The sequence below is a fragment of the Tympanuchus pallidicinctus genome, unplaced genomic scaffold, assembly GCF_026119805.1.
Source record: "Tympanuchus pallidicinctus isolate F22 unplaced genomic scaffold, pur_lepc_1.0 scaffold4, whole genome shotgun sequence".
Classification (NCBI taxonomy): domain Eukaryota; kingdom Metazoa; phylum Chordata; class Aves; order Galliformes; family Phasianidae; genus Tympanuchus; species Tympanuchus pallidicinctus.
The window spans coordinates 17,992,536-18,017,325 of NW_026294758.1; the positions used below are offsets into that span (position 1 = coordinate 17,992,536).

At 39.4% G+C, this 24,790-nt stretch overlaps 3 protein-coding genes across 4 annotated transcripts in view; 2 read left to right on the forward strand and 1 right to left on the reverse strand.

The window, feature by feature from the left end:
* Positions 1 to 199, reverse strand: part of SKIC3 (SKI3 subunit of superkiller complex) — a 44,397-nt gene extending 44,198 nt beyond the window's left edge. Inside the window, exon 1 of one of the 2 annotated variants that reach the window (XM_052700675.1) lies at positions 119 to 199. The gene's annotated coding sequence lies outside the window, so the exon portion shown is untranslated. Of the gene's footprint in view, positions 1 to 104 lie in introns of both variants that reach the window. The other variant, XM_052700676.1, reaches the window with a different exon arrangement.
* Positions 196 to 12,021, forward strand: ARSK (arylsulfatase family member K). Its single transcript, XM_052700677.1, has 8 exons — positions 196 to 393; positions 1,479 to 1,608; positions 2,261 to 2,420; positions 3,873 to 4,155; positions 4,826 to 4,997; positions 6,374 to 6,598; positions 9,777 to 10,001; positions 10,088 to 12,021. Exons 1-8 carry the CDS (start codon positions 211 to 213, stop codon positions 10,369 to 10,371), a joined length of 1,662 nt encoding a protein of 553 aa, XP_052556637.1. The 5' UTR covers positions 196 to 210; the 3' UTR covers positions 10,372 to 12,021.
* Positions 12,022 to 12,128: 107 nt separating this feature from the next.
* RFESD (Rieske Fe-S domain containing) lies at positions 12,129 to 17,649 on the forward strand. Its single transcript, XM_052700678.1, has 4 exons — positions 12,129 to 15,026; positions 15,873 to 16,053; positions 16,144 to 16,178; positions 16,675 to 17,649. The coding sequence occupies exons 1-4, from the start codon at positions 14,949 to 14,951 to the stop codon at positions 16,942 to 16,944; spliced, it is 564 nt and encodes a 187-aa protein (XP_052556638.1). The 5' UTR covers positions 12,129 to 14,948; the 3' UTR covers positions 16,945 to 17,649.
* Positions 17,650 to 24,790: the final 7,141 nt, after the last annotated feature.

Genomic DNA, 24,790 nt, shown 5'->3' on the forward strand with positions numbered 1-24,790 from the left:
CGTAACTGCCGCCCAAAGCCTCGGAGAGCGCCGACAGAGCGGCTGTGAAGGGGACAGAAGGGCTGTAAAGGGACTGAGCGGCTACAAAGCGACGCGCCGCGCACCTCGCCGCGCTCACCTCGCAGTCCCGCACCCGCCGCCAGCGCGCACGCGCATTCCACCACCCACGTCAGCGCGCGGACCCGTCCCGCCCGCCGCCTGCCCTGGTGCATGCTGGGAGTTGTAGTTCTGCCCCTCCGAGCCAGGGCGCCCGCGTGCGGGGCAATGCGGAGAGGCGCGCCGCCGGTGTTGCTGCGGGGGCTTCTCCTCGTGGCTACCGCGCACTGCGCAACGCCGAGGCCGCCCAGGCATTCCTCCCGGCCAAACGTGGTGCTGCTGGCCTGCGACTCCTTCGTGAGTAGCCGCGGCTCCGCGGGGCGTTTCACGTTTACACCCGGCTTGTGGCCGAGTTCCAGGTGTGATGATGGCTGTGCTCGGTGCTCCCCGCCGTCGCACAGCGCTGCCTCCGCTCCTTCGCCCAGGGCGAGGCGGAACGCCCGTCCCCGCAGGGCAGGGCTCGGCGCTGCCCTCTGTTCGCGGCGAGTAGCTGCAGCCGCCATCAGGCCTCCCCTCCGCTCCTGTGCTCTGCTGCGCGTTGCCTGCCGTTCATGAACAGTTCTTCCTAACTATTTGTAAAATATGATATCCGCCTTAGACCCCTTCTTAGTGGTGATTTCAAAGAGGAAGCAATAGCTCCTTTTAAAAAAAAAAAAATACATAATTTTTTTTAAATTTTTTAAGCTCTAGGTCCCCTGGCTGTATTTTGCTTATTATTATCGTTGTGAGAACATCAGCTCTCGTAATATTCTAATCATTTTTTTTTCCTCCAAATGTTCAGCTTCTATTAAAGTTACTATTAACCAACAAAATGGCTGATTTTTAAATGTTAAAGTCCGTTTTATTTCTAGTTGCTTGCTGAAGCTGCCAACAGATCTGAAGCAGGCCTCTGTATGCTGCCGTTTTTATAGACTTATAGAATCATTGAGGTTGGAAAAGAGCACTGAGATCATGAGATCATCTAGTCCAACCATCAACCCACTGGCCACTAAATCATGTCACTTAATGCCACATCTATGCATTTCATGAAAACCTTCACCACCTCCCCAGGCAGTGTGTTTCATTGCCTCACCAGTCAATCTGAGGATACATTTCTCCTAATATTCTCCCTGCATGTGGCAGGGGGGTTGGAGATCCATGATCCTTGAGGTCCCTTCCAACCCTGGCTATTCTGGGATTCTGCAATTCTGCTATAGCCTCCTTCAGGTAGTTGTGGTTATACAGTTGTCATTTGTGTTGTTTCTTTCCCCCCCCACCTTGACAATTTATTTTACAATCAGCTGCATTTGAGTAACACAGCTTCAAGTTAATAAATTATAAATTACTGCAGGCAATAACTTGAGGCAGTGATGCTTATATGCTATTATTCCATTTGACTGCAGGATGGACGTTTGACATTTTATCCTGGAAATCAGACTGTGGATTTGCCTTCCATAAATTTTATGAAAAGACATGGCTCTGTTTTTCTCAATGCCTATACCAACTCTCCAATTTGTTGTCCTTCTCGTGCAGGTAGGACCAGGAGAAACATCAGATAAATGCAAATGATTAATACTTGCCTATGTCAATTTAAATGTACGTTAATTTCAAAGCCTTGAGATTAGGGAAGCTTTGTTGTTTTCTCAGTCAGACCAATTAATCTTTTTTTGGTAGTACCTCAAATTTATGCAGTGCTTGATCCATTATTTTTTTTTTTGTTTCTTGTGTAGTTCACATTTATTCTTAAGGCCATTAAATACATGATAAATCCTTTAGCATCTTTAGTTACGTGCTTAAGTATTCTTTACTTGCTGCAATCAGTATCCCATATGCAACTTCCCATTTGCAGAATTTAGAAGTTGGGAATTCAGAAGGAAGCTATATTCTTAAATCAAATGTTACATTTCATAGTGTTTCTACCCTTCTCAGTTGTTGCAAAGACCCACCAGAAGTGATGTAAATGAAATGTCATCTATAGCACTGTTACAGATGTAAATTGGAAGAAGCATCCTGTCCTAACTGCAGCAGGTACAGGCTTCCAAGTTACTGCTGTATTCCATTTCTTAAGAACTAGCTATTACTTCTGTTTCTCAAGGCCAAGTTGTAACTGAACTTAGATTACACAAACATGTTCTCAATCCTGTTTTCTTACTTTTCACAAACCGTGTCTCATTTTATTTTCCAGCAATGTGGAGTGGTCTTTTCACACACTTAACTGAATCATGGAATAACTTCAAAGGTCTAGATCCGGATTATGTAACATGGATGGATCTCATGCAGAAGCATGGCTACTACACACAAAAGTATGGGAAATTGGATTATACTTCTGGACATCATTCAGTGAGGTAATCAGATGGATGTTCCTTCCATAACATAGACAGTTGTGAGTAATATGGCAGGCCTCTCTGAGTACAGTTTGTTGGTATAGGTGGTATTCATTCTCACTGAAAGTATTGGAAATCAGAATTTATCTCTGAAGTTTTAAAATAATTACCTGTGAAGCCTTTGCACTTTGATTTTACAGTCAGGGACTGAAATTTGCATTGCTCCCTTTTTCACTCCTCTACCAGGTTTTCTGAAGGTTCTTATTTCTGGCTTATCTTTTTCTCCTCTTGTGCCTGAGGATCAGTCTTGTACGTGTAAAAAATCTTCTGTGTTGTTCCAGAGAACTGGTCTGAGGGATTGGGGTTGATCTTTTTTGTTTATTTGCTTGCTTGCTTTTTCTGTTTTTGTTTTTACTTTGATCTTATTCTCATTCTGATTAGATACCAATCTGGCCTATATAATATGTTTTTCTCTATATGTCAACGTTATGGTGTTGTATGCAGTGTGACACAGACACTACTCTTATCCCCACATCTGAATTTATTCTTTAACTCTCTATCAAGTATGACTTCTCTAAGTAGTTTGTTTAGGGCTTTCGGCTTGAAAGTGTGGATGAATCTAAACAAAGGCCTAATTAAAAAATACAGTTACAGATTGAAAGTGCAAGGTTACATCGTTCATGTTTTCCCTTGGAATTTCAGTGGTGATATTAAAATTTCCCTGAACAAAATTAAGATGGGTGGAGATTTTAAGTTGAATGTTTCCTTATAATCCTGTTTTTGGCAGTTGTTGTAATTCAGTCTCGAAAAGAAGCCAGGACATCTGTAGCTCAGATTTCTCAGTGTCTTGTGGAGGAAAGAAAAAAAACCTGCTCCAAAAGTGTTGTCTTTTCCTCCCCTCCCCTTCTTTTTTTCTCTCTACATTTTTCTCTTATTTTTCCTTATATTCCATTTTCATGATGGCATTTCTCAATTATATCAAAAGAAAAAGTACAAGATAAATTGCTGTTAGGGATTTTTGTTGTAAGTGATAATGTTCCTAAAGCAGAATGTGTCTTTTGAAGGTGCCTGCTCCAGCTAGGTCACTTCTCACAGAATTTTTTTAAGTAAGTCCAAGGCCGTGCATACCAGATGAACTGTATGATTTGATGACAAAAAGTCAATCGGGGTCAGCAAGATGGAGAAGCTATTTCTAATTTATTTCTTTTTCTGTTGAAATGGGAAGAAGAACCATTCTGAAATTAATTTTTAATGAAAAAGAAAAAAGATTGAGAAGCAGAAGAGAGTGACTAAAGCTGTGAATATAAAATAGGTATAAAATAGCTATAGTTAAAAACAATTTTCCTTTATCTAGCAATTAAAAGGAGATGGCAGCCACAAACGTAGGAGAAGTTAAGGAGAAACTTTTCACGTGGAGGGAAAGTGAAAAAAACACTTTCCTCTAAGTGCATATATCTGTGTCTGTGTTCTCAGCAACCGTGTGGAAGCCTGGACTAGAGATGTTGAATTCCTGCTCCGGCAAGAGGGAAGACCCAGGGTAAATCTTACTGGTGACAGGAGGCATGTGAGAGTGATGGAAACTGATTGGCAGTTTACTGACAGAGCAGTGACTTGGATAAAGAAAGAAGCCATTAACCTCACCCAACCATTTGCTCTTTACTTGGGCCTAAATTTGCCACATCCATATCCGTCACCTTACGCAGGAGAAAATTTTGGATCCTCTACATTTTTAACGTCTCCATATTGGCTTGAAAAGGTATGTGCAGGTGAAAGTTAAATCTAAATTCGTGTGTAACTTTACTGTGAAATGTGTTTTATTCCTTGTAATTTTTCAGGTCAGGTCCAGTTCTAATATTTCAGTACACAGTAAGTAGTACTTGGATAAGATGTTGGACTTCTGATGAAGTAAAGTAATTTTGTTTATTTTATTTTTCTATAATGAAAAGGTTTGTTAATACTGAATCAGTAAATTTGGACTTCAATAGCTAGAAACACATTTAAATTATATAGCCAGTTAGTCATTAATATTGTCAGAGATCTTCTGAAAAAGAAGTCTCTTTTCTGTTGGCTGTCCATTTGTGCAGAACTAGCAGAATATACAGATCTAGCATTATATGTAACGTATCAGCTCCTTCTTTTAGCTTTACTGCTTCTTTATAACTAAATGGCTTAAAATCTGTAGAAATAAAAAAAAATGGCCTTCATTAGTAGCTGATTTTTATCACTCTTTTATAACTAATTGACTCAATACCTGTGAAAGTATGGAGGAAATAGCAGCACTATGTAACAGATAAGCTGCTGATATCTCGAAGACTACAGACTGAGAACTGACAAATTATGCTAAAAAGTTTTAAATTAAACCTTTCTTTTTTTTCCTTTAAATTGTTTAATTCAGTTTGTAATGTTATTTTCCCCTTTATTTTTAGGTAAAATATGAAGCTATTAAAATTCCCACGTGGTCTTCACTTTCAGAGATGCATCCAGTAGACTATTATTCATCTTACACCAAAAACTGTACAGGAGAGTTTACAAAACAAGAAGTGAGAAGCATTAGAGCATTTTATTATGCTATGTGTGCAGAGACAGATGCTATGCTTGGTAGGTGAAGCTTCATAACATAGTGGGTTTTTATGTTCTGATTTATTTTTAATTTCTTTTTAAAAAAATGCCGATAGAGCCAGTCTTTTGGAATAATAAAATAAAACCGTGCAATTCAGATCTAGATATAAATTGCATAGGTATTGCTTAATCAATCTATTCAGTAATAATTGGATAGATTTTAAGGGTACTGCCAGGTGAATTCATTCTGAAAGGTGCTAACAAGGCCCATGAATGAAACAGTGGAAGCTGCATAGGTACAGCAAAGCTTTGTTGGATGCTTGTGCAAGAATAAGTAAATATTCTTTTTTGAAGTGATAACTTAAAAAATAGAAATACAGAAGTAAACAACTTTGAGATTGTAAGTGCTTTGCCTAGAGATTGATTTTTAAGTGGCTGGATTCAATGGCAACTGCAAATAATGAATTAAGCAACAAAGTTACCTTTGGAAGCTTCCTTAGTAACCTATTGAAAATGAAGATGAAAGAATGAGTTAAGCAGACAGAGTTCTTCCACTTCGTGGTAAGATCTACATAAACAACAATTACAATGCAACATCGTAATTTAGGGCATTTTATTTCTTAGTTTGAATAGTGACGATGAAAGAACAAGAATTTTCTTGCCCACTAATATGAAATTTATGAAAAAGCAAGCAAATGTTTTTCTTTCCTTTTTTTTTTTTCTTTTTTTTTTTTGTAACTTTACAATGATTAAGTAACTTTAAAGACATGGAATTATTGTCTCATGTTTAATGAAAGGAAGGAGATCAAGAGGAACTTCAGGCCACAGTGGTGTTGCCCAGCTCAGTAAGTAACTGAGCTGTACTGTAACTTTGTAATTTAAGTTTTTAACTGATCTGTTTAAACAAGAATCACCTTAATGTTTGAATGTTAACGATGTGCAGATGCTTTGCTTCATTACTGATTTCATTGGTCTTGTCCATGTCTCTCTTGCACAGTCTGTGCAAGATGTTCTTGTGGGGATATGGGCACATGTTGGAGAGACACCTACTGATAAGGTGCATTCTGTGAGGAGTCCTTCACACTAAATGTCATGCAGGGCTTCTGTGGCCCTATTTTAGTACTGCAAAGCCGACTATTTGTTGTAATAGCAAAAATGCATCTCATCCTATAGTGCTCTTTGATACTCTTGTGGTTGTTCTTTGCCCTCCAGGTGGCACTGAGAGCCAGACTCCTGCAACTTGCATACTGCTGTGTATTTTTCTGGGCTGGTTGCTTTGAATTCTGCCTCCTGTGGCAGAGATTGGATTTCCCAAGTCTTTGAATAGGATTATTTGGGATTCGCATGACACTGTGTAGGTTAGGAAGTTCAAAGAGTATTTGACCCATCTTTTTGAAGCCTTTTTCTTGTTGCAGGTGAGGTTATTTCAGCTCTGAGAGATACTGATCTCCTTAAGAAAACGGTCATTATGTTCACTTCAGATCATGGGGAACTTGCTATGGAACACCGTCAGTTCTATAAAATGAGCATGTATGAAGGAAGTTCCCATGTTCCTCTTCTAGTTATGGGCCCAGGCATAAAACAACAGCAGCAAGTATCAACTGTGGTCTCTCTGGTGGATATATATCCTACCATGCTTGGTGAGTTAAGTCATTTAAAATTATTCTTTTTTTTTTTAAAGTAACTGATTATTGTTGTGTATTTGCATTATAGTCACAATTATGTCTCCAATTTGTGAATCAATGTAGTAACAGAACAGGAGGTGATAAATCATGGAGGGAGCATGTGCACGGACTCGGTGTAAAATGCAAGAAGAGTGTATAAAAATTAAATGAAGGAATTGATGACTTTCTGTTCTGCTGCTACTAGTTCTCACAATTCTCACAAAAATGATTATATGAGGAATTATCTGTTTAAAAATGTATTGGGAGATACAAAGTAATCAGACACAGTTTAGATACAAATAATCCTTGCTAGCCTTCATACTGAACAGTTAGTTCACTGTAGAAATTAGAATGTAAATGCATCCAGAAGGGGGATTATACCCAAAAGAATAGCAGTTTCATTATGTTGTCAAAGTAGTTCCCTTTACAAAGTGTCAACTGGGAGAAAGTTAGCATAGACTTTTGCACAGAAAATGTACAATTAATCTGAGCAAGTGTAGTAAGGTATGATAATGCATATCCGTGCTTATCTTCTTGAATATGGAAATATTCTTTATGGGGCAGAGAAACTGTTGAAAAGGATTCTCATTAAGTTACTTTTAGGAGTGAATTTTTGAACTGTTACCTGTTTTATCACAGGTATCAGACAAGATGTGAATCTTTTTGGAACTGAATGTTAGTCACCGTTTCAGGCATTATCTAGGATGTTTTAAGCTACTAATTGGATTTTTTTTTTTTTTTTTCTGAAGTACTCAGCAAAGCTTTTTATTTTAAAAGCATCAGATGTAGGCTGTAATTGCCTGAGAGAATGTGGGGCAAAATGCATCATTATACTTTGTAGAGCAAACGAAGGCAATAACAGAGCCTTTATGTTAGAAATAGTTGCTATAGGAAAAAATATCCAGGAGGAATTAACTCACCCCTCCCTGTAACAGTTCGGAGAAATGGATGAGCTGAGGAATGCGGCCTCCCCCATTCGTACCATCGTGCTGCAGAGAAGGGTGGGGGGAAAGGGGGCCTGCGCAGACCCAGATGGCACAGGAAGTGTGGAGACAGAAGGGGTGGCTCTGAACTCCCCCCCCACCCGCTCCGGGCACTCACGTACTCACTTAGCTCATCCATTGGTTCAGGCTTTGACCTTGGAATTGCACTACATGCTTCTTATACTGTACTTCTAGCAGTAAAAGCTAGAGAAGATCCTTTTCTGCATTATCTTAAGTAGATTTTTTATGAACAAAATATACTTACCTGCTTGTCTCTTCTCAAAACTTTGGAAACACTTATCTAGGTGAAAATAGCATATAACCTGAGTAGTTTTCTTTTTTCTCTACCAAATTCTGGAACTGAATCCGTATAAAGAAGTCTATGCCAGATACCCTCAGACAGAAGTTGCACTGCCATACTTGAAGAGTTAACTTCTTTTTTTGTGCTTTTTCCACAAATAATCTAATTAGTCAAGTGGTTTGTCATCCTTTTTTCCTGCTCTTTGTTATTTTCCTGTAGTTTCCTGTGTTTATTAGTTCTTTCCTTCTGTTCTGGCAGTTTCTTCTTCCTATGATATGAATATCAAAAAAGCTGGATAAGTCAAGATGAATATCGAAGTATGAAGTATCATTTCTACTTTCTCTTCAAGCTGCATGCTGCTGCAGACTAGTGAGAAATCAGATTTCAAGTCTTTTTCTTCGTAATTTTCATCCCTATGTTTTGCATTGTCTCAAGGCTGTAGTCACCCTGAACATTTATTTGGAGTTTAGGTGCACCCTATATCATGTGTGGTACATAGGGTTCATCCCATTAGATTCTGTGTGATTCAGGTAATTGACCCAGAAGTGCATCAACTCCTGTCTTTTCTTACAGGATGAGCCTAAGCTTTCCATCACTAGCACTAGCTTTGTTGGTTTAAATAGAAATACTTTTGGATGCCCTGTGAAGCAGGAGGCATTGAAAATGCCAGCCAGAACATTTCTTGCACTGGGAAAATGCAGTACAGCTGTTAATACTGTTACTCTTTTAGGATGAGGGGCAAGAAAGGTTTATACCTCTCTTTTGGCTTTTTTTCAGATTAAGCATTAATTTGTTCAGGTTTTAGCCCCCACCCTGGAAGTACTAGGTTTGTAATGTTACAGACTTCCTACTGCTTGGTTTTATTCTCCAGAGGAAGAACTACAGATTACTGACAGGTGTCTGTGCTGTAGGATCAAAAGATAAGAAAGAAGGTAGGTGATGATGAAAGAAAATCTCACTTGTGGGCAATGCACATTGCTGAGCATCACTGTAAGAATATTAGACACAACTCATCATGGAATGGAGTCCTCTGTGAAAATGAAATATATTGAATTTTGAATGCTGTGTTCAGTAGGGTAATTAAAAATAATATAGCCATACTCCTTTTTTAGGAAATTCTGAGGTAACATGGATAAGGTTCTCAGCTGTACTTTTCAGAATGTCTCTAAGAGATGTTTATGACTTTTTAACGCTGCCTAGATCTTTGGAAGTTAGAGATACTTCTGATGTAATTTTGCAGCAAGGAGCCTATCCAAGCTACAGGATCTTCCAGTAGGCTGTAGAGCATCTGTAGTAGGCTATAGATTCATCTTGTGCCTTTTCAATATGTGCACTGTATCAAAACCACCTCTGATATCATCCTTATCTCCAGTCCTATCAAATGCTCTTGTTCCTGAGTTTCCTCACCAGTTATATATATGTGATAACTAGAACAACTACCTTTCACACAGTATTTTTCTAGTCATAGATGAAGAATGCTGGTTAGGAGCTAAGCACCAGTAAGTGTTAGACCAGACAGATTGAAGGGTATGGATCTTGTAGGCTTCATGCTTACTGAGTCTATGCATGCATACCTCAGTCTGAGGTGATCAGAGAATGTGAGAAGGGCTTAAAAAATAAAAAAGCAGAACCTGTCACTGGAAGCTATAGATAGCAGTTCTAACAAATGTTTTAAAGACTGACCTAGATGGTGAGCAAATGAAGTCAGAAAGTTTCTTAAATATATGTTGTAATTTGCTTACGTTGGGGTTTCTGTGTTCTAGCAATATCCAGTTTACAGCAGTATATTTTCAGAGACATGTAGCATTATGTAAGTCTTGTTCATTGTGGTACCTTCAGTGGAACTTTGCATATGTGTATCTTTGCTTAGATCTAGCAAGAATTCCTGTCCTGCACAACCTCAGTGGATATTCTCTTTTACCCCTGCTGCTTGAAAAGGTGGAGGATGAAGTGTCACACAGAGGGCCTCGGCCCTCGTGGGTACTGAGTGAGTTCCATGGCTGCAATGTGAATGCTTCCACATACATGCTTCGAATTGATCAGTGGAAGTATATCACGTACATGGATGGCGTTTCGGTGCCTCCACAGCTGTTTGGTATGTTACAATTCTTGTGTCCTAACTGATCAGTTAATTTATTTAAATGCAAGTTGACCCTCAGCTGCCTTTATTGTTTGTTCCAGACCTTTCTGCCGATCCGGATGAGCTGACAAATGTTGCCATAAAATTCCCAGAAACTGTACAGTCCTTGGACAAAATGCTTCGCTCAGTAGTGAACTATCCAAGGGTTTCTTCATCTGTTCAGAACTATAACAAGAGGCAGTTTATCAGCTGGAAACAAAGTTTGGGCCAGAATTACTCAAACGTTATTGCCAACCTTAGATGGCATCAAGACTGGTCAAAGGAACCAAAAAAATATGAGGATGCAATTGATAGGTGGCTCAGCCAAAGGGAACAAATAAACTAAATATATTAATAAAATGAAAATGTCACAGATCTAATATGATTGAGGAGATGGAAACATTCTGCATTTGTAATTTTCTGTTGTATTTCAATTGTTAGAATTGTTATCTTACATAAGCTATTTAAAGCAAAGATAGTCCTGAAGAATTACTGCATTGTGCTAGAAATCCCAAAGTGGTTTATATAACCAGCAAGTGTAACAAATCTAGATTTTATATGATAAAAGTCTCTAGCATGTAAGAATGCATAGGAAGAATGTTATGTAAGTTTTAATTACTTTTATGGTACATACAGCTGGTTGCCAAAATGCAGAGTATTAAGTGTTAAAACTTAACAGGAATTTGCATTTTTAATGATATGTTAAAGGAAGAATTATTTTTTATGGTGGGATACCTGTTATACTGGTGTATGCCAGAGCCAACTTTGCACCAAGGCAGATTGTCCGTAAAATATACATCCACTTCAGAGATGATGCAGGGGTTAGAATTTCATCAGAAAGATAGCATCTAGTGGTCTTAACATTAATGCACTTTATTCAGTATTTCATCATTCCATTTTTGTTCATTGAGTCTTCATTTTTGAAGATAGGCCTTCTTATCTTTGTCTTTTGGATCTGGACTTATCATGCATCATTCTTCAAAAGAGTTGCATAATACTACTCAGGTGCTCTTAGTAGTATTACAAGTACCTCTGGTGACTCAAAGGCCATGCATTATGTATGTTTGCAATGAAGAGAAATTGGTCTTTGTTCACTGTTGGAAATTAGAGGGGAAAAAAAAAAACAAAAACCCAACAAAGACAAAAATAAATTCCTCAGACAAAACTTGTGATTAGAGCTGTTTTCTGAAAAGTAATAATGAGATTTTGCACAGCATTAAGTTGAAAAGTGACTGAGTGGATCTCTATTGCGCAGTTAAATTCTGCGGGTAGATGTTCTAACGTGCAAAGCTGGAACATAAGATATACACAGAGAAGATGCAGTTGAAGCTTGCAAAGAAAAAAAACAGAACCATTTCTCATTTGCCCAGGGATGTGACTGAATAAATAAATGAATAAACACCAAAGCAGTTTTGGAAGAAGGTAAGATTTAACTGGTAAGTTGACTTTTCCTAAGTGAAAAATGCTTGCAGCAAGCAAGTACACTTGCTTATTTTTGGACACTGTTGGTGCTGCTACAGTAGAAATTCAGCATGACATTGTAACGCCAGAATGCTGCCTGGAATTTTAGTGAAGTACTCAGCAATAATGGTAAGCTGGAAAAATATAAAGATGAAAAATACGTGTATCTTCTGATAGCTAAGCACCCTACCTGCATTTTGTAAACAACTTACCACGCTATAATTAGCTGCATATATTCATGAATATATTACCTTTTTAATTGTTATTGTTCATAAAACATTAAGGATAATCTTATACTACTTATTCATTTGGCATGCCATTGTAATTTCTGCTAAGATGAGCTCAGGTCATGATGAAATCATTTCAACAAAAAGTACAACGATGTAGTATGTGTTGGCTGCATAAATAGAGGGGAGGGAAGTCCATATGAAGGCACATTCAACAGGGAAGGTAGTAAATTGATATCTTTACAGAGTTCTGGGCAGGTTGGATCTCACCGTAGAGAATACAGGAAAATAAAAATTTAGTGAAGTGGTTTTGTGTGTGTGTGTGTGATTTTTAAATTATGTTATGTTATGTTTAAATATATCACTATGGAAAACTGTGTTCTGTCAATTCTGTGAACATGGTGCTGTATTGGTTCTAGGTAATGTGCTCTGGGTGAGACTGCTTGAGCAGGAGTTGGACCAAATGAACCCAGAGGTGCTTCCAACCTCAGTCCGGAATTCTGTGACACACTGCTACTTATTTTTGCACCTGCCTTCTTAAAATGCTTATAAAGTGAAAACATTAATTTATTTATTAAAAGCAAAAACTTGAATTTCCACAAGGCTTTAGCCAGAAAGAAGGAAAAACAAAACAAAACCCTTAAGACTTCATTGCCTCAATTTACATTAAACAATTTACTTTTCTCGGTAACTGAACTAAAACTGAACCTGAAATATTTAGCAACATTGTCATATTCAGCTAAGCCATCTTAGTTATGCTAGTATATCTGCATAGTTAATTCAAGTTTGCAGCGCAGCAGCTTGGCTCTCAATCTAGGAGAATAATCTTTGTCAATCCCTCTAAACAATATATGTGACACAAGAGGATAAATGCATGGGAGATTACAGTGATGAGATGACTTGTGTAATATCAGTAATGGATAATATAAATAATAACATGCAGCATCAGTAGTAAAATGTAATGCAGGTATGAGATATAACAAATTGAAATCAACTGGGGAATGAAAAGGAGAAAGGAAAGGCTGGAATACTGATATGGTTAAGCACATTTTTAGACAAAGTCAAGACAACAGAGCATTCCATAATTTAACCAGTTGGCCTGATTATGTTCTTTGCATTTATTGTCTTCAAGAACTTAATCACAACAGCAAAACCAAACAAAATCAAAAACCAGGATAAAATGGGTGATGTACAAATGTCCTGGACAATATAAAAAGTGAATTATTTTTTCTAACTGCAGGTTCTTAGAGCTGGGAATCTACCTTTGTCAGGATGTCTTACCTGATCAGCGAGGAAAAAAAAGTCAATGAATAAATCCAGGTTTTGCACTGAAGTAGGAAACTACATTTTTAAAAAATTACTTATCCCCTCTCCCCCAAAAAAGTATGGAAATAGAGTCTATATGAAATTACTGTAAGTTAGAGTTACAGAATGTTTATGTTGGAATGAAGCATAATGCCCACCCAGACCCAAACCCGTGTGGGCTGTGAGCTGCCCCGCACCAGCTCAGGCTGTGCTGGGCCCCATCCAACTTGGCCCTGAGTGCCTCCAGGGCTTCTTTGGGCCGCTAAATCTCTCCTCTTTTCATTTAAAAGCATTCGCCTTTGTCCTCTCACTAGGTGTACAAATGACTAAAAGCAATCTTGGCTGTAGATACCAAAATTTTTAAAGCGAAAAAGCTGATTATACAAGGCTTGCAAGAATTTGACGTAGCACTGTTTTGCATTTTTATAAGGATTTTGAATGCAAAAGAAGATTGGCCATAGTAAGTGTCATCTTGCCCTAAATGAAGAGATGTTGACCAAAAGTTACTTTGATGCTTTATACAGCCGTCCTTTTCTGCCTGCTGGGTGGTGACTTAGGCTTCATCTTTCTTTTTTGTGAGTAAAGTTAAATCCCAATTATATAGCACACTAAAAGCTTTGCCAACATTTACAAATCTTTACCATCAAGACAAATTAATAGTTGACGTGAGTTACTCCAGTGGTGTTCTGTAAAAATGCCACACAAAGGCCCTGTTTTCAGAACAATGTATTTTTGTAAGAAAAGCCACATTAAGCCTAACTTTGTAGGAAATTCAGTTTTAGATGCTGTAGTTACCTGTCCTATCTGGTGCCTTAACTCTGGCACTACACATGCATCTACCATTTTTGATTCAAGTCAGGATACTCATAGAAAAGAGGGAAGCACAGGAAAAAAAACTTGTTCAAGATCTTTAGACAACCATGTGTGAGTCAGAGACAAAGCATGCAAATAATGAGCCCCAAATCCCTTGTCACTGAACTAGAGCTGATTTGTGACCTAGAAGGGCCACAAGGAAAAGTCCTGCTGAAGATTCAGCACCTCTTGCCCTGACCTAACCTTCTTCCTTTCCCCATCTTGGTCATGTTACTGACACCTTAAACATGTGCACATTGCAGCAGACCAAGAGCTAAAAAAGTCCTGTTTGGCAGGCAGTGACACACCAGTAGAAGGGTGTCTGGGATTTCTTTCTGATTACAGGAGTAATGGCTGAAGGGAAATGAAAAGCAAGTATAAACAGGGGTGGGAAAAAGAGATGAATATCAAGAAGCTTTTGGTGAGCCTACACTGTGCAATGACCTGAGCTGTTCTGTACCCCCATTTCTGCACCCTGAGGGCACCCTGAAGGCAGCTCCTGCAGGATGGTCTATCCCAGAAGGTGAATTCAGAGCCTTTTCTGGGAAAGGTAGGATATATGGAGAGTAACCATTTTTTTAGACAGAGATTTTTCTCTCACAGCCAGAGACAAGGGTCTCACAGAGGCCACTAACAGAAGCAGCACAACACTCCCAAAGTCCCAGTGCCGGGCTGGGTGCCTGCTGGGAGCTGTAGGCAGCCCACCGGTCTCCCAGCACAGCAGCTGGTTGGAAGCAGAGCTGCCCCAGCAGGGTGAGCACAGCAAGCAGTACGTGACTTCAGGCAGGGCTTCGTGTGGTTTGTCCCACAGGAAAAGTGCTGCTTACAGGGAGAAAAGCAGCAAGAGGAACTCTGCACTCCGATCTCCTGTTATCAGGGCAGAGCAGCTCGGCCCTACTGCTTATCAGCCGTGTCAGACCTCGCTTCGGCCATGCTGAGCCTCTGTACAGCCTGTCCCTGTGTGCTACAGGGGCCAGAGCCACAGCTGATGGCTTTATGTGAGGAAGCGCTTTGATAAATGCTGTCACACATGTGAACAAAGCAGCACTAGTTGTCATAGGAGCACTGAAGAGAGCCAATGTTGGACCTCATTATTCTGAGCGTTCATTTCTTCACCTGCTTTCTCATCTCTGTTTTGATCTGGTGGGGATCTAAGGTACTGTGTGACTTGCTGTGTGGCGGATAAGTGGCACTGCTCTTTGTAGCTCTTAACCCTCTTTGCAACTGGATTCCACGGGTATGTGGTTCCTCTTTGTTCTCAACATGCACAAAGACTTTTTTTTAGCCTGATCTTCTGAGGAAGTGAGGGTATCAGGGTTGCACTAGGACTTTGACTGCAACACAGCAGCTAATTGTAAGTGAAATTAGTAGGAGGATAGGCTTCATGGCGAAAGGGGAGGCATGCATATATCCTCTGCTAAGAGAGGCTTTCTGATGCTTGAAATACATAACGTGATGAAGGCAAAGGCAGAACACAGCTGCTGAAAGCCCAGGATTAGTACATCTTCCCAAACAAAGATTTATTTCCTTTATTATATGATGTTTTTCCTTTATTATCAGCTTCTATAGGCTTGTATTTCTATCCATAGTACTGTGTCAAGTCCCCCAACATCATTTATCCTTTGCATTGCTGAATAGTTTAGTGCTTCATATTTAGTATCACTGGATTTATTAAAATGCAGAATGAATAGGCTCGACTTGGAATTAATTTTATCTCAGCCTCAGGTATCAGGTTTGCAGCAGTTGGTATTTCCAGTTCCACTTCTGTTAGTGAACGTTATCACCAGACTCCTGGGCTTTGCTTTATGTGCATACTGATAATATTGTACTAATATTGTACTAAAACCTCTGTCCTGCTCATCATATATGCTAAGTGAGCTGTGCTTTTCCCTGGAACAGGGGCACACAGTTTCCATGTAGAAATCCAAACAAGAACTGTTTTATGAGGTCGTTTTTTGTGTTTGTTTGTTTCTTTTCTGTGTGTGTCTGTGTGTGTTTTAAGGGCATGGTTTTGCACAGCCCAAGCAAAGGAACAGCTGAAACGGAGCCAGATGATCTTGTATTAGTTGGAAAAGAAGATGATATAAAAAAGTCCCAAAGAATAACAGCCAAAGTCAACGGCAGAGAAGTTGTTGTTTTCTACCATGAAGGGAGATTTTATGCTCTGGACTCTCGCTGTTACCGTAAGATATTTGCATACACAACATCAGTGTTTTAACAATTAAGCATATAGTTTGCTGCATAAATTAATATCATATTCTACTATGTTTCAGATGAAGGTGGCCCTTTATATCTTGGAGAAATAGAGGTATGTAAGCAAAATAAAAAAAGTTTATGTGCATAGAGACTTTTGGAATCTCTGGTGCAATTTCTTCAAATAATTTTGTCAAAACAGAACATAAGAAATGGGTTTATAGTTAAAATAATGCTTCCTGTCGTGCTTTTTTCATGTTTATTTGTCACAGAAGACTGAAATGTTGAGATGAGGAGTGAAAATCTGATTCTTATTGTTGTGTGGATACGTTCCATGATGATAGAATATTATGATTAGTTACTGTATTACAAAAAGTGTAATTAAAACTTGGTGTTATTCACCAAGTTGAGCAGTGGGCTCCAGCACCAAATGGATCATGGTTCAGTTGTTTACTGCTGTAATAAGGTACTCTTAGGAGTAAAAATTTGTATTCTACCAGAGTAGAAAGCTTTGCAGCTGAATCACCAGATATACTTAAGATGGGAATTTCTACAAGGAAAAGAATTAGAAGCTGGTGACTTGCTTTTCCTTTTCTTCTTTGTTTTTGAAGGACATTGATGGTCAGACATGTATTATCTGTCCTTGGCATAAGTATACAATCACACTGGAAACAGGAGAAGGATTATATCAAGGAATAAACCCTTTGGAGCCATCGCCAACACCACGGTGGCAATCAAAAGGAGTAAAACAAAGAATTCATAAAGTTACAGTGAAGAACAGGAATGTTTATGTGAGTCCTCCAGATATGTCTGTAAGTTTTGACTCTGATTATTTTGCTGAGAAATACAAAAATGGTGGTGATTTAGCTATGAAAAAATAAAGCAACTCAGAAGCAGAGGAGCAAGTTTTGGATAGAAAACAGAATCTTGCTGAATGTCTCTATACAGAAATGAAAATATAACACGGCTGTCAAGATTGTTAATTGTTTAGATTAAATTCTAATGTTAATATAATGAACTCAGGGTTGTAGAAATCATAAGATAAGAAGATCTGCGAAGCTGGGGATATGACTGAGCCTGTGCCAGTGGTTTTTTGTTTTTACTCTGAATTTCAAAGACACTTATTTGCAGCAGAACTCCTAATATTTTTAAATCCTCTTTTGTTAGAATTATTTTAAGTTTCAGGATGAAATGTCATATATTACTACATACTAAATATTTATTAGTTCAAGATAAATAGTCTAGTATAAAGGTTATGTTCATATATGCAACAGTTTGTACTTAGTGCCTTCTGTTTAACTGATGTAGAATAACTTTGTAGATATATGAGAAATTTCTGCATTTTTTTGTAAATCTGAAAGGCCAGATTTTCACAAGGAGAAGTGCAAAATTTAAGCAAATTTTCATATTCATTTTTATGCCTATTTCTGTGTTGCTACAAAAATTTTATGAAAGCATTTATTTGTCTTCTCTTTATTGAACTCTTCATCAAATAATTAGATATATATTTGTCATGTGTAAATTGTTCTTCCTGATTCTATTGTTGAATAAGAAAGAAACTGTTCAGTAAAAAAAGTGATACGTAAGATCATGGTTCTTGTTTGTTTTTATGTTTTCAAATACATTGTTATATATTCACTTCAAAAAGTAAGCTTCCAATTTAGCATCAAAAGTTAGGTTTCCATATTTGAGTTCCCTGCATAACATCAGATCTGCACTGATAACTCTGCTCCCAGAACAGGGAAGCTTTCCCTCTGTGTTGTGTTGTGTGAAGGGCAGTCTGTGCCCTGCGATGGTGAAATTTTCCTGCCCAACCCACAGTTTTTAGAGAGCTGAAAACACTGCATGAAAGTTAGCATCATCCTGAGACTCCTGAGTTCTCCAGCAATGTTCATCTGGAAATGTGACTGCAGCCTGGCTGCAATCCTTCAGGGTGCATTTTTTTGGTGATTTGTTGGCTCTTTGCATAAGTTGTGTCTTATATGGGAGCAGTATGAATTTTTTTTTTTTTGGCCTTTATCTGTAAGTTTCTCTCATACTTGCAGTGGGTTATCTTGGTTTTAGTGTATAGGAACGATAAGTAGGCCTGTGCCAATATACTTGTAAGTAGAAAGTTGTAGAGAACTGTCAGGAGAAAACATCTGTCCCTGACTGACCACAGTGAAAAAAGCAGAGCATACTCCCAGTTTATGTCACAGTGTGATATACTCATCCTATTTAAATTTAGTTATCTGCCTCTGATCACATCTCCTTACATTGTTTTCATGGTCAACAGGGCAGTAACTTCAAGGTGCTGTTGATCTGACCTGTCTCAGTTTTGTGTTTTAGAACAACATCCAAACTGAAATGTGCTCCTTCTGCTCTGAATAACCATTAAATCATGCAGTGCCAAATAGATCCAATGTAAATATTTTCCTTCTGTTAGATGAATCACATTTGATCAACTGCTAGGAACTGTTGCTATTTACTGATCTGTTCCTTGGTTGGCTTTTCTTTTTTCGTTGTTCTATTGTTCCTTTTTTTTGTTTAGGTTTTAGTTTTAATTTGCTGTTTTCTTGTGTATGTATGTGTGTTTTCTTTTTTTTTTTTTTTTAATAGTAATACATAAACTTCCCTCTTACTCTTCTTGAAGGTGAACAGCAGGTGGTAGGAAGGTGAGGTGGGTGGTAAAGTGTTACAGATGCTGCTCCAAAGAGCCTGGAGCATGCATCACTGTACACATGCATGGCCATGTGAAGGCAGACAGAATCTTGCTTCCCTTTCCTCCATTCTCAGGCAACTAACTTTGCCTGTGATTAAACCTGAGCATTAGTATCCTGTGCTACTGAAAGACATGCATCCTGTAAAATAAGTCCATGCTGACTAATAATTGCTTAGATATTTCTTTTTTTTTTCTTTCTTTTTTCAGTAGAAAGAAATCATGGAGACATTTGTGATAATACTAGTTAGGGTATTATCAAAGTCTCAGAATTGTGTATACCTACTTTGAACTTATGCGTTTAGATGCAAGAGAAAGTAGCACACAGTCTTATCTGAGCATTGTTTAGAACTGCAAACCTGCGCTGATTTGTCATCATTAATCTGCCTAGCAAAGAACAGAGAATTGTGTTTTGTACTTTGGTTTGAAAATGTTCGTGATGACTATGCAATACATTCCAGCTCTGTAAGCCACTTTCAAATGCAGCTGGAACAGAATAAAGAAGTTATATGTATCCTATCAAGAATCCACCTTGTTAAAAAAGCAGCAATTTGGAGTTCATACTACTTACTGTAATGATGGTGGTATGAGCTGCAGCTTCAGCCTTGACCTGAGGTAACTGCACCATAATACTTAACAAGATGATTGCACCTGCAGGGCTATGTCTTAACTTTCCCTTTCTAAATGTAATACCTTGTTCTGCTGCATCTTCATTCACTCCATTTCATGTCACTGTACATGAAATAAGATACTTGATACAAGGAGTGTTAAAAAGCCAGGATTTAGAAACTTATGAGCATATCCCTTAAGTAACTGCAACTTGTGAAGTGCGTACACAGGTAAGAAGACTTTGCAGGACTGGAGATAATACTGGTGACAAGGAAAAACTGCTGATCTGTAGAAATAACAGTTTTAAAAGCAAGTTTTCACTTTTCAATAGCATCATAGTTTTTTTTCAAGTTCAGTTTGGGAATGAAACCACTTCTGAAGCTTGCACTATTTTCTGCTCTGCGTAGGTAAAGAAATTCATGTTGTTACCTGCGCTGATCATAGTGCCAACACAGGCTTACAGCCAACCTTCAGCAATTCCAAAGTGTCCCATTGATCTTCTCACTTCTTCTCATGCGTTTCTGGTGGTTATTCGAAGAAGTAGGAGGCAGGGGCTGGAAGTTGTAGTGCTGAAGAGGTGCGTGAGACTTTTGTTTGGTGTTGAAAGAGGAAATGTGTGCTGAGATCGTCTTTTGCTGGCAGTGCTCCTTTTCCATTTCCTTCCACTGCACTTACTCAGGTAGTGCTGTGCTAGCTGAGCAAATATTTCAGGTTGACCATGTCAAGGAGGAGGGGGATACTGAGAGTGGAGTGAGGTTTCTGACCTCCATGTTCTCCCTGCCCTTATCTTGGTGTTGGTGAGATCCCCAGCAAAAATAGCAAAAAGTTTTCTATTGGGTCTGCAGGTTCAGGCACCTTAGACAGTGGTTTAAGCATCACACTAAGGATGAGGGAAAGCAGAATGACAACATAAAGCACACAGGAGTGTATGCTTTGGATCAGGCCTTTGCAAATGTAAGCAGCAAACCAGCGAAATTCTATATTTATTAAGACAAACATACTGATTTCCTAAGGTGCAAATTTTACTTGAGTGAAGAAGAAATAGTGCAGCAAGCAGGAGCAGGGAGGTTACTGCCCCTCTGTACTCAGCACTGGTGATGACACACCTCAAATCCTGTGTTCAGTTTTGGGCCCCTCAGAACAAGAAAGATATTGAGGCCCCACAGTATGTCCAGAGAAGGGCAACAAAGCCATGAGGGGTCTGCAGCACAAACCTTACGGGGAGCAGCTGACAGAAAAGGGGTTGTTCAATCTGGAGAAGAGGAGGCTCAGGGCAGACCTTACAGCTCTCACAACTCCCTGACAAGAGGTTGATTCGTTTTCCCTTATACTGACTGAGTCACTTTTCAGTGTTCCTGGCACTGTGTTGGCTCAGGGCACCCAGGAGATTGTTGCCAGCATCTGAAGCTGAAAAGCAGTAGATGCTTGCAGAACAAAGCACAGTTCAGGATGCTGTGTCGCCTTGTATGTCACTGGTGACACCTGTGTCATCAGTGCTTACCATATTTTTAATAAGACTCAGCATCTGAAGAAAACCTGACGCTGTTAGGAGATGCAGGTGTTCATGTGAGTTTTTATTGTCAGTTTAGATACTCCAGCAGGTGCTAGACTGAAAGGACTCTTGCTGTTTACAAAAGTAATGTAATGTTAGATGTTTTCTTACTGTTTCTGTTACTTTTCAAATAACTGATAGCTGATTAGTGTAAGGACATTAGAGAGATTTTAGCTACAGAGAAGAAATACTAGCAGTAATTAAAAATTTGTGCAACTTTTGTGTTCATCTTGTCATTCTGGGCTTCACTACTGTAACTTGGATAATGTAAGCTTTGACAGCAATTATCTTTTTGTTCCTGTGGACGTATTTCACAAAATCCTACTCTGTTGACCCGTAAGGATGCTCTTATCCCTTTTGAAATCGTTTCCCCAGCCCAGAGCCCATCTTTCAGGATAACTTGACAAGCTCCCACACTTACAAGTGGATTATGCAGGGTGAGTGATTTCCTTTTTCCTATATATTGCCTGCTTTGCATACAAGATTATTTATTTTTATTTTTTAAGTAAAACTTCATATTTGTATACTGTCTGGAAAAGGGGAAGAAGACGGTTCTTGTATGCTATTATTTTTCATCCAACTTTCAGCATGAAGCTTCACAGTAAATTTAATTTCTCACACAGTTTCAGTTGTTTTCATGTGGAAGCCTGGCTTCTTGTCCTACAGGTATCTCAATGTAACGAGGCAAATCCAATGAATAAATCACAAGGTTTTTCTCTGTGGTAGAGTGGAAAGCACACAGATCTAGTGCTGAATAAGAAAGAGATTTGCTAAGAAAATTGATGATGGGATACCATTTTTATTTTCATTGTCTTTTTAAAATTTTTCTTCCAATGAGTGATGGATAGAACACATTGAAAGTCCAGAACAGAATTGTTCTCGAGAACATTTAATACAGTAAAATACATAAAGTCAATGCTGTTGTTTCATTTGGCTGTTTCTATTGTACTGTTCCTGGAAATTTTATCTAATGTCCAATACATGAACTGAAGTAAAGCAGTTTAGATAAGGTTTAGAATCCCATGAACAAAACAGTAATGTGTAAGAAAGGGTGAGGCAGAGAAATTTTGGGTTCAAGACTAAGGAATGTCATCTGGAAAATCAGTTTCCTGCATAGAAACACAGTTTCATAGATGTGTTGTATTTGCAGTAAAGTCTCTTTCCTCCTCAGATACAGGTGACTCCTTAAACTCTGTCACACACAGAAGCATACAATCATCTAGGTCAGAAATTATCTCCAAGATCATAGAATTGTAGAATGACTTAGTGCCACATCAACACGCCTCTTAAATACCTGCAGGAGTGGGGACTACATCACTTTCCTGGAAAGCCCATTTCAATGCTTGACCAACCTCTTAATGGAAAAATTCTTGAACCTAGGGAGGAATAACCATGTGCACCAGTCTGGAGGGATGACCTGCTGGACAGAAGCTCTGTGGAGAAGGACCTGGGTGTCCTGGTGGATATCAGGTTGGCCATGAGCCACTTCTTGGCCTTGGCCAAGAATTACAGTGACAGTGTGGCAGCCTGGGGTGCATTAAAAAGCGCATGGCCAGCAGGTCAAGAGAGACGACCCTTCCCCTCTACTCTGTCCTGGTCAGGCCTGGAGTACTGTGTCCAATTCTGGGTTCCCCAGTACAAAACAGGCAGGGATATCCTGGAGAGAGTCTGGTGGAGGTCCCTGACAATGATAAAGGGCGTGGAGCATCTCTCTTATGAGAAAGGGCTGGATGACCTGGGTCTGTTCAGCCTTGAGATAAGAAGGCTGATAAACGTCTGTAAATATCTAAGGTGTGGGATGAGGTGAGACTCTTTTCAGTGATGTATGGTGATAGGACAAGGGGAAATGGCCAGAAACTGAAGCACAGGAAGTTCCACACAAACATGTGTGAACTTCTTCATAGGGAGTGTGGTGGGGCACTGGAAAAGGTTGCCCAGAGAGGTTGCGGAGTCTCCTCTGGAAATATTGAAGACCCTCCTGGATGCCTACCTGTGCAGCCTGCTGTAGGGGACTGCTTTGTGGGGGAGTTGGACTCCATTTCTGGAGGTCCCTTCTAACCACTACAGTTCTCTGTAGTAGTTCTCTCTGATTCTGCAATTCTGTGATTATTCCTAATAGCCAATTGAAACTTTTCCTGGCTTGACATCATCTCTTCATGCTCTATCAATTGTCACCCAAGAAAAGAGAAACAAGATGAATTGTCACCATATCCATAACGGGACCTTTATGACAAAATCCTGCATCTCTTAGGTGTTTAACTTTTGAGGCATTCACTTTTGTGTCCACTGTATCATTCTAGGAAACCTCTCCTCCCCCCCCCCTCCCCCCCCCCAAATGTTTGCATTTCTCACAATTCTTTCATATTTTAGAACATTCATGCATTACAAGTATTTTATTAGTGAAGATTTGGGCACAAGGTTGTTAATCTGGCTTAAGCTGTTAAACAGCTTAGCAGCTCTTTTATATCCTCCCTATGACCTTCGAGTCACCAGTGCCTGTGTGACAATGGCAATCGTCAACATTGTACCTGCTGTGCCATGCCCATGGCATCACCAAGGCAGTTGCTTGCAGCTGTTGGCCACAGGTACAGCCAGCCTGGACTGATTTTGGTTACATATCTTTGTCCTGACGTCCTTGGAGAAGGTGGGATATCTCTCCATCTGAACAGCAGAGGACAGGAAAGGTCCACCAAGTGGACCTGAAACAACTGCATATCAGAGAGATCTTGAAGCAAGAAAGAAGAAGAGGATGGTTCATTATAGTTGTTATAGAAGTGTTCCTGGGGAAGGGAATTTGTAATGATTTTCCAGCACAAAGGCAGTCACAGAGCTCTCATTATAATCTCTAAAATTGTCAATGTCTTTCCAGTCTTCTGGCACTGCTTACAGCTAGCATAAACAAGAGACAAGCTAAGGGTTGTTACACAGTAACTATCACAGTAGTGTGATAATATCTTGCTGGCACAGGCTGAGACAACCAGTCTCCAGTATTTCTTAAATAGTAAAACAGAACAAAATCTGGTCTGTAAAATAAAGAGGAATGCTTTGTGTTGGAAAGACAGCTTTTTGCCTTCTAGCATCAGTCACATTCCTCCAGAGAAAGCTGTGGGGCTAGATTCAGCTGGACATTCACATCATTTTGTAGCATGAGGTGTTGCTCTGATGAGCCTCTGGGTATTTACTCACTCCCAGCTGCTGTAGGTCAAGGCTTCCTAAAGATGCAGCTCCACTTTACCAAACAAACCTAATGATAACACCAAGTCACAAAAGGCAGTGCAGTAGAGTTTCAAATTCTGTTAAACAGTCTCCTTTATTCCACTGCATCAATTTGCCTACACAAGCAGTGCAGCCTATGGGGTCAGTGGATATTTAGCTTTCCAGATACAGGATGAGCTGAGCTACTCTTCAGGCTCCAGCTGTTGAGGTTACGTCTCTGCAGACCATAACGGGGGCTGAGCTCACATATAGAAAGTATACATTGCAAGCCAAGCCCCACCCAAAATGTTCAGTTATCTTTCAGCACTGGATTGGTGCTCACACAGAGGTGTCAGGTAGGATGTGCAGTTTGAAATAACCCACATCACAGTATATGGGAACAGCAGCCATTCCAGAAAGGTGGAATACTGTTAGAGATCCTGTTCTGTATCATGCAGCCATTGGTTTCATGGCATTGCACACCTGTATTCAGATCCATGAATTCTGCTTTCAAACTCTGTGCTGATTATGTAGCTCTGGCAGCTCATCTCCGTGCATAAATGAGTGTGTAATTATGGATTCTTTCCAAAAATAGTGAAAATCCCTTCACTCTTAGAAAAGTTATTAAGCTGTGTTGATTACACTTATGCATAAAATGTAATTGAGCTATGCA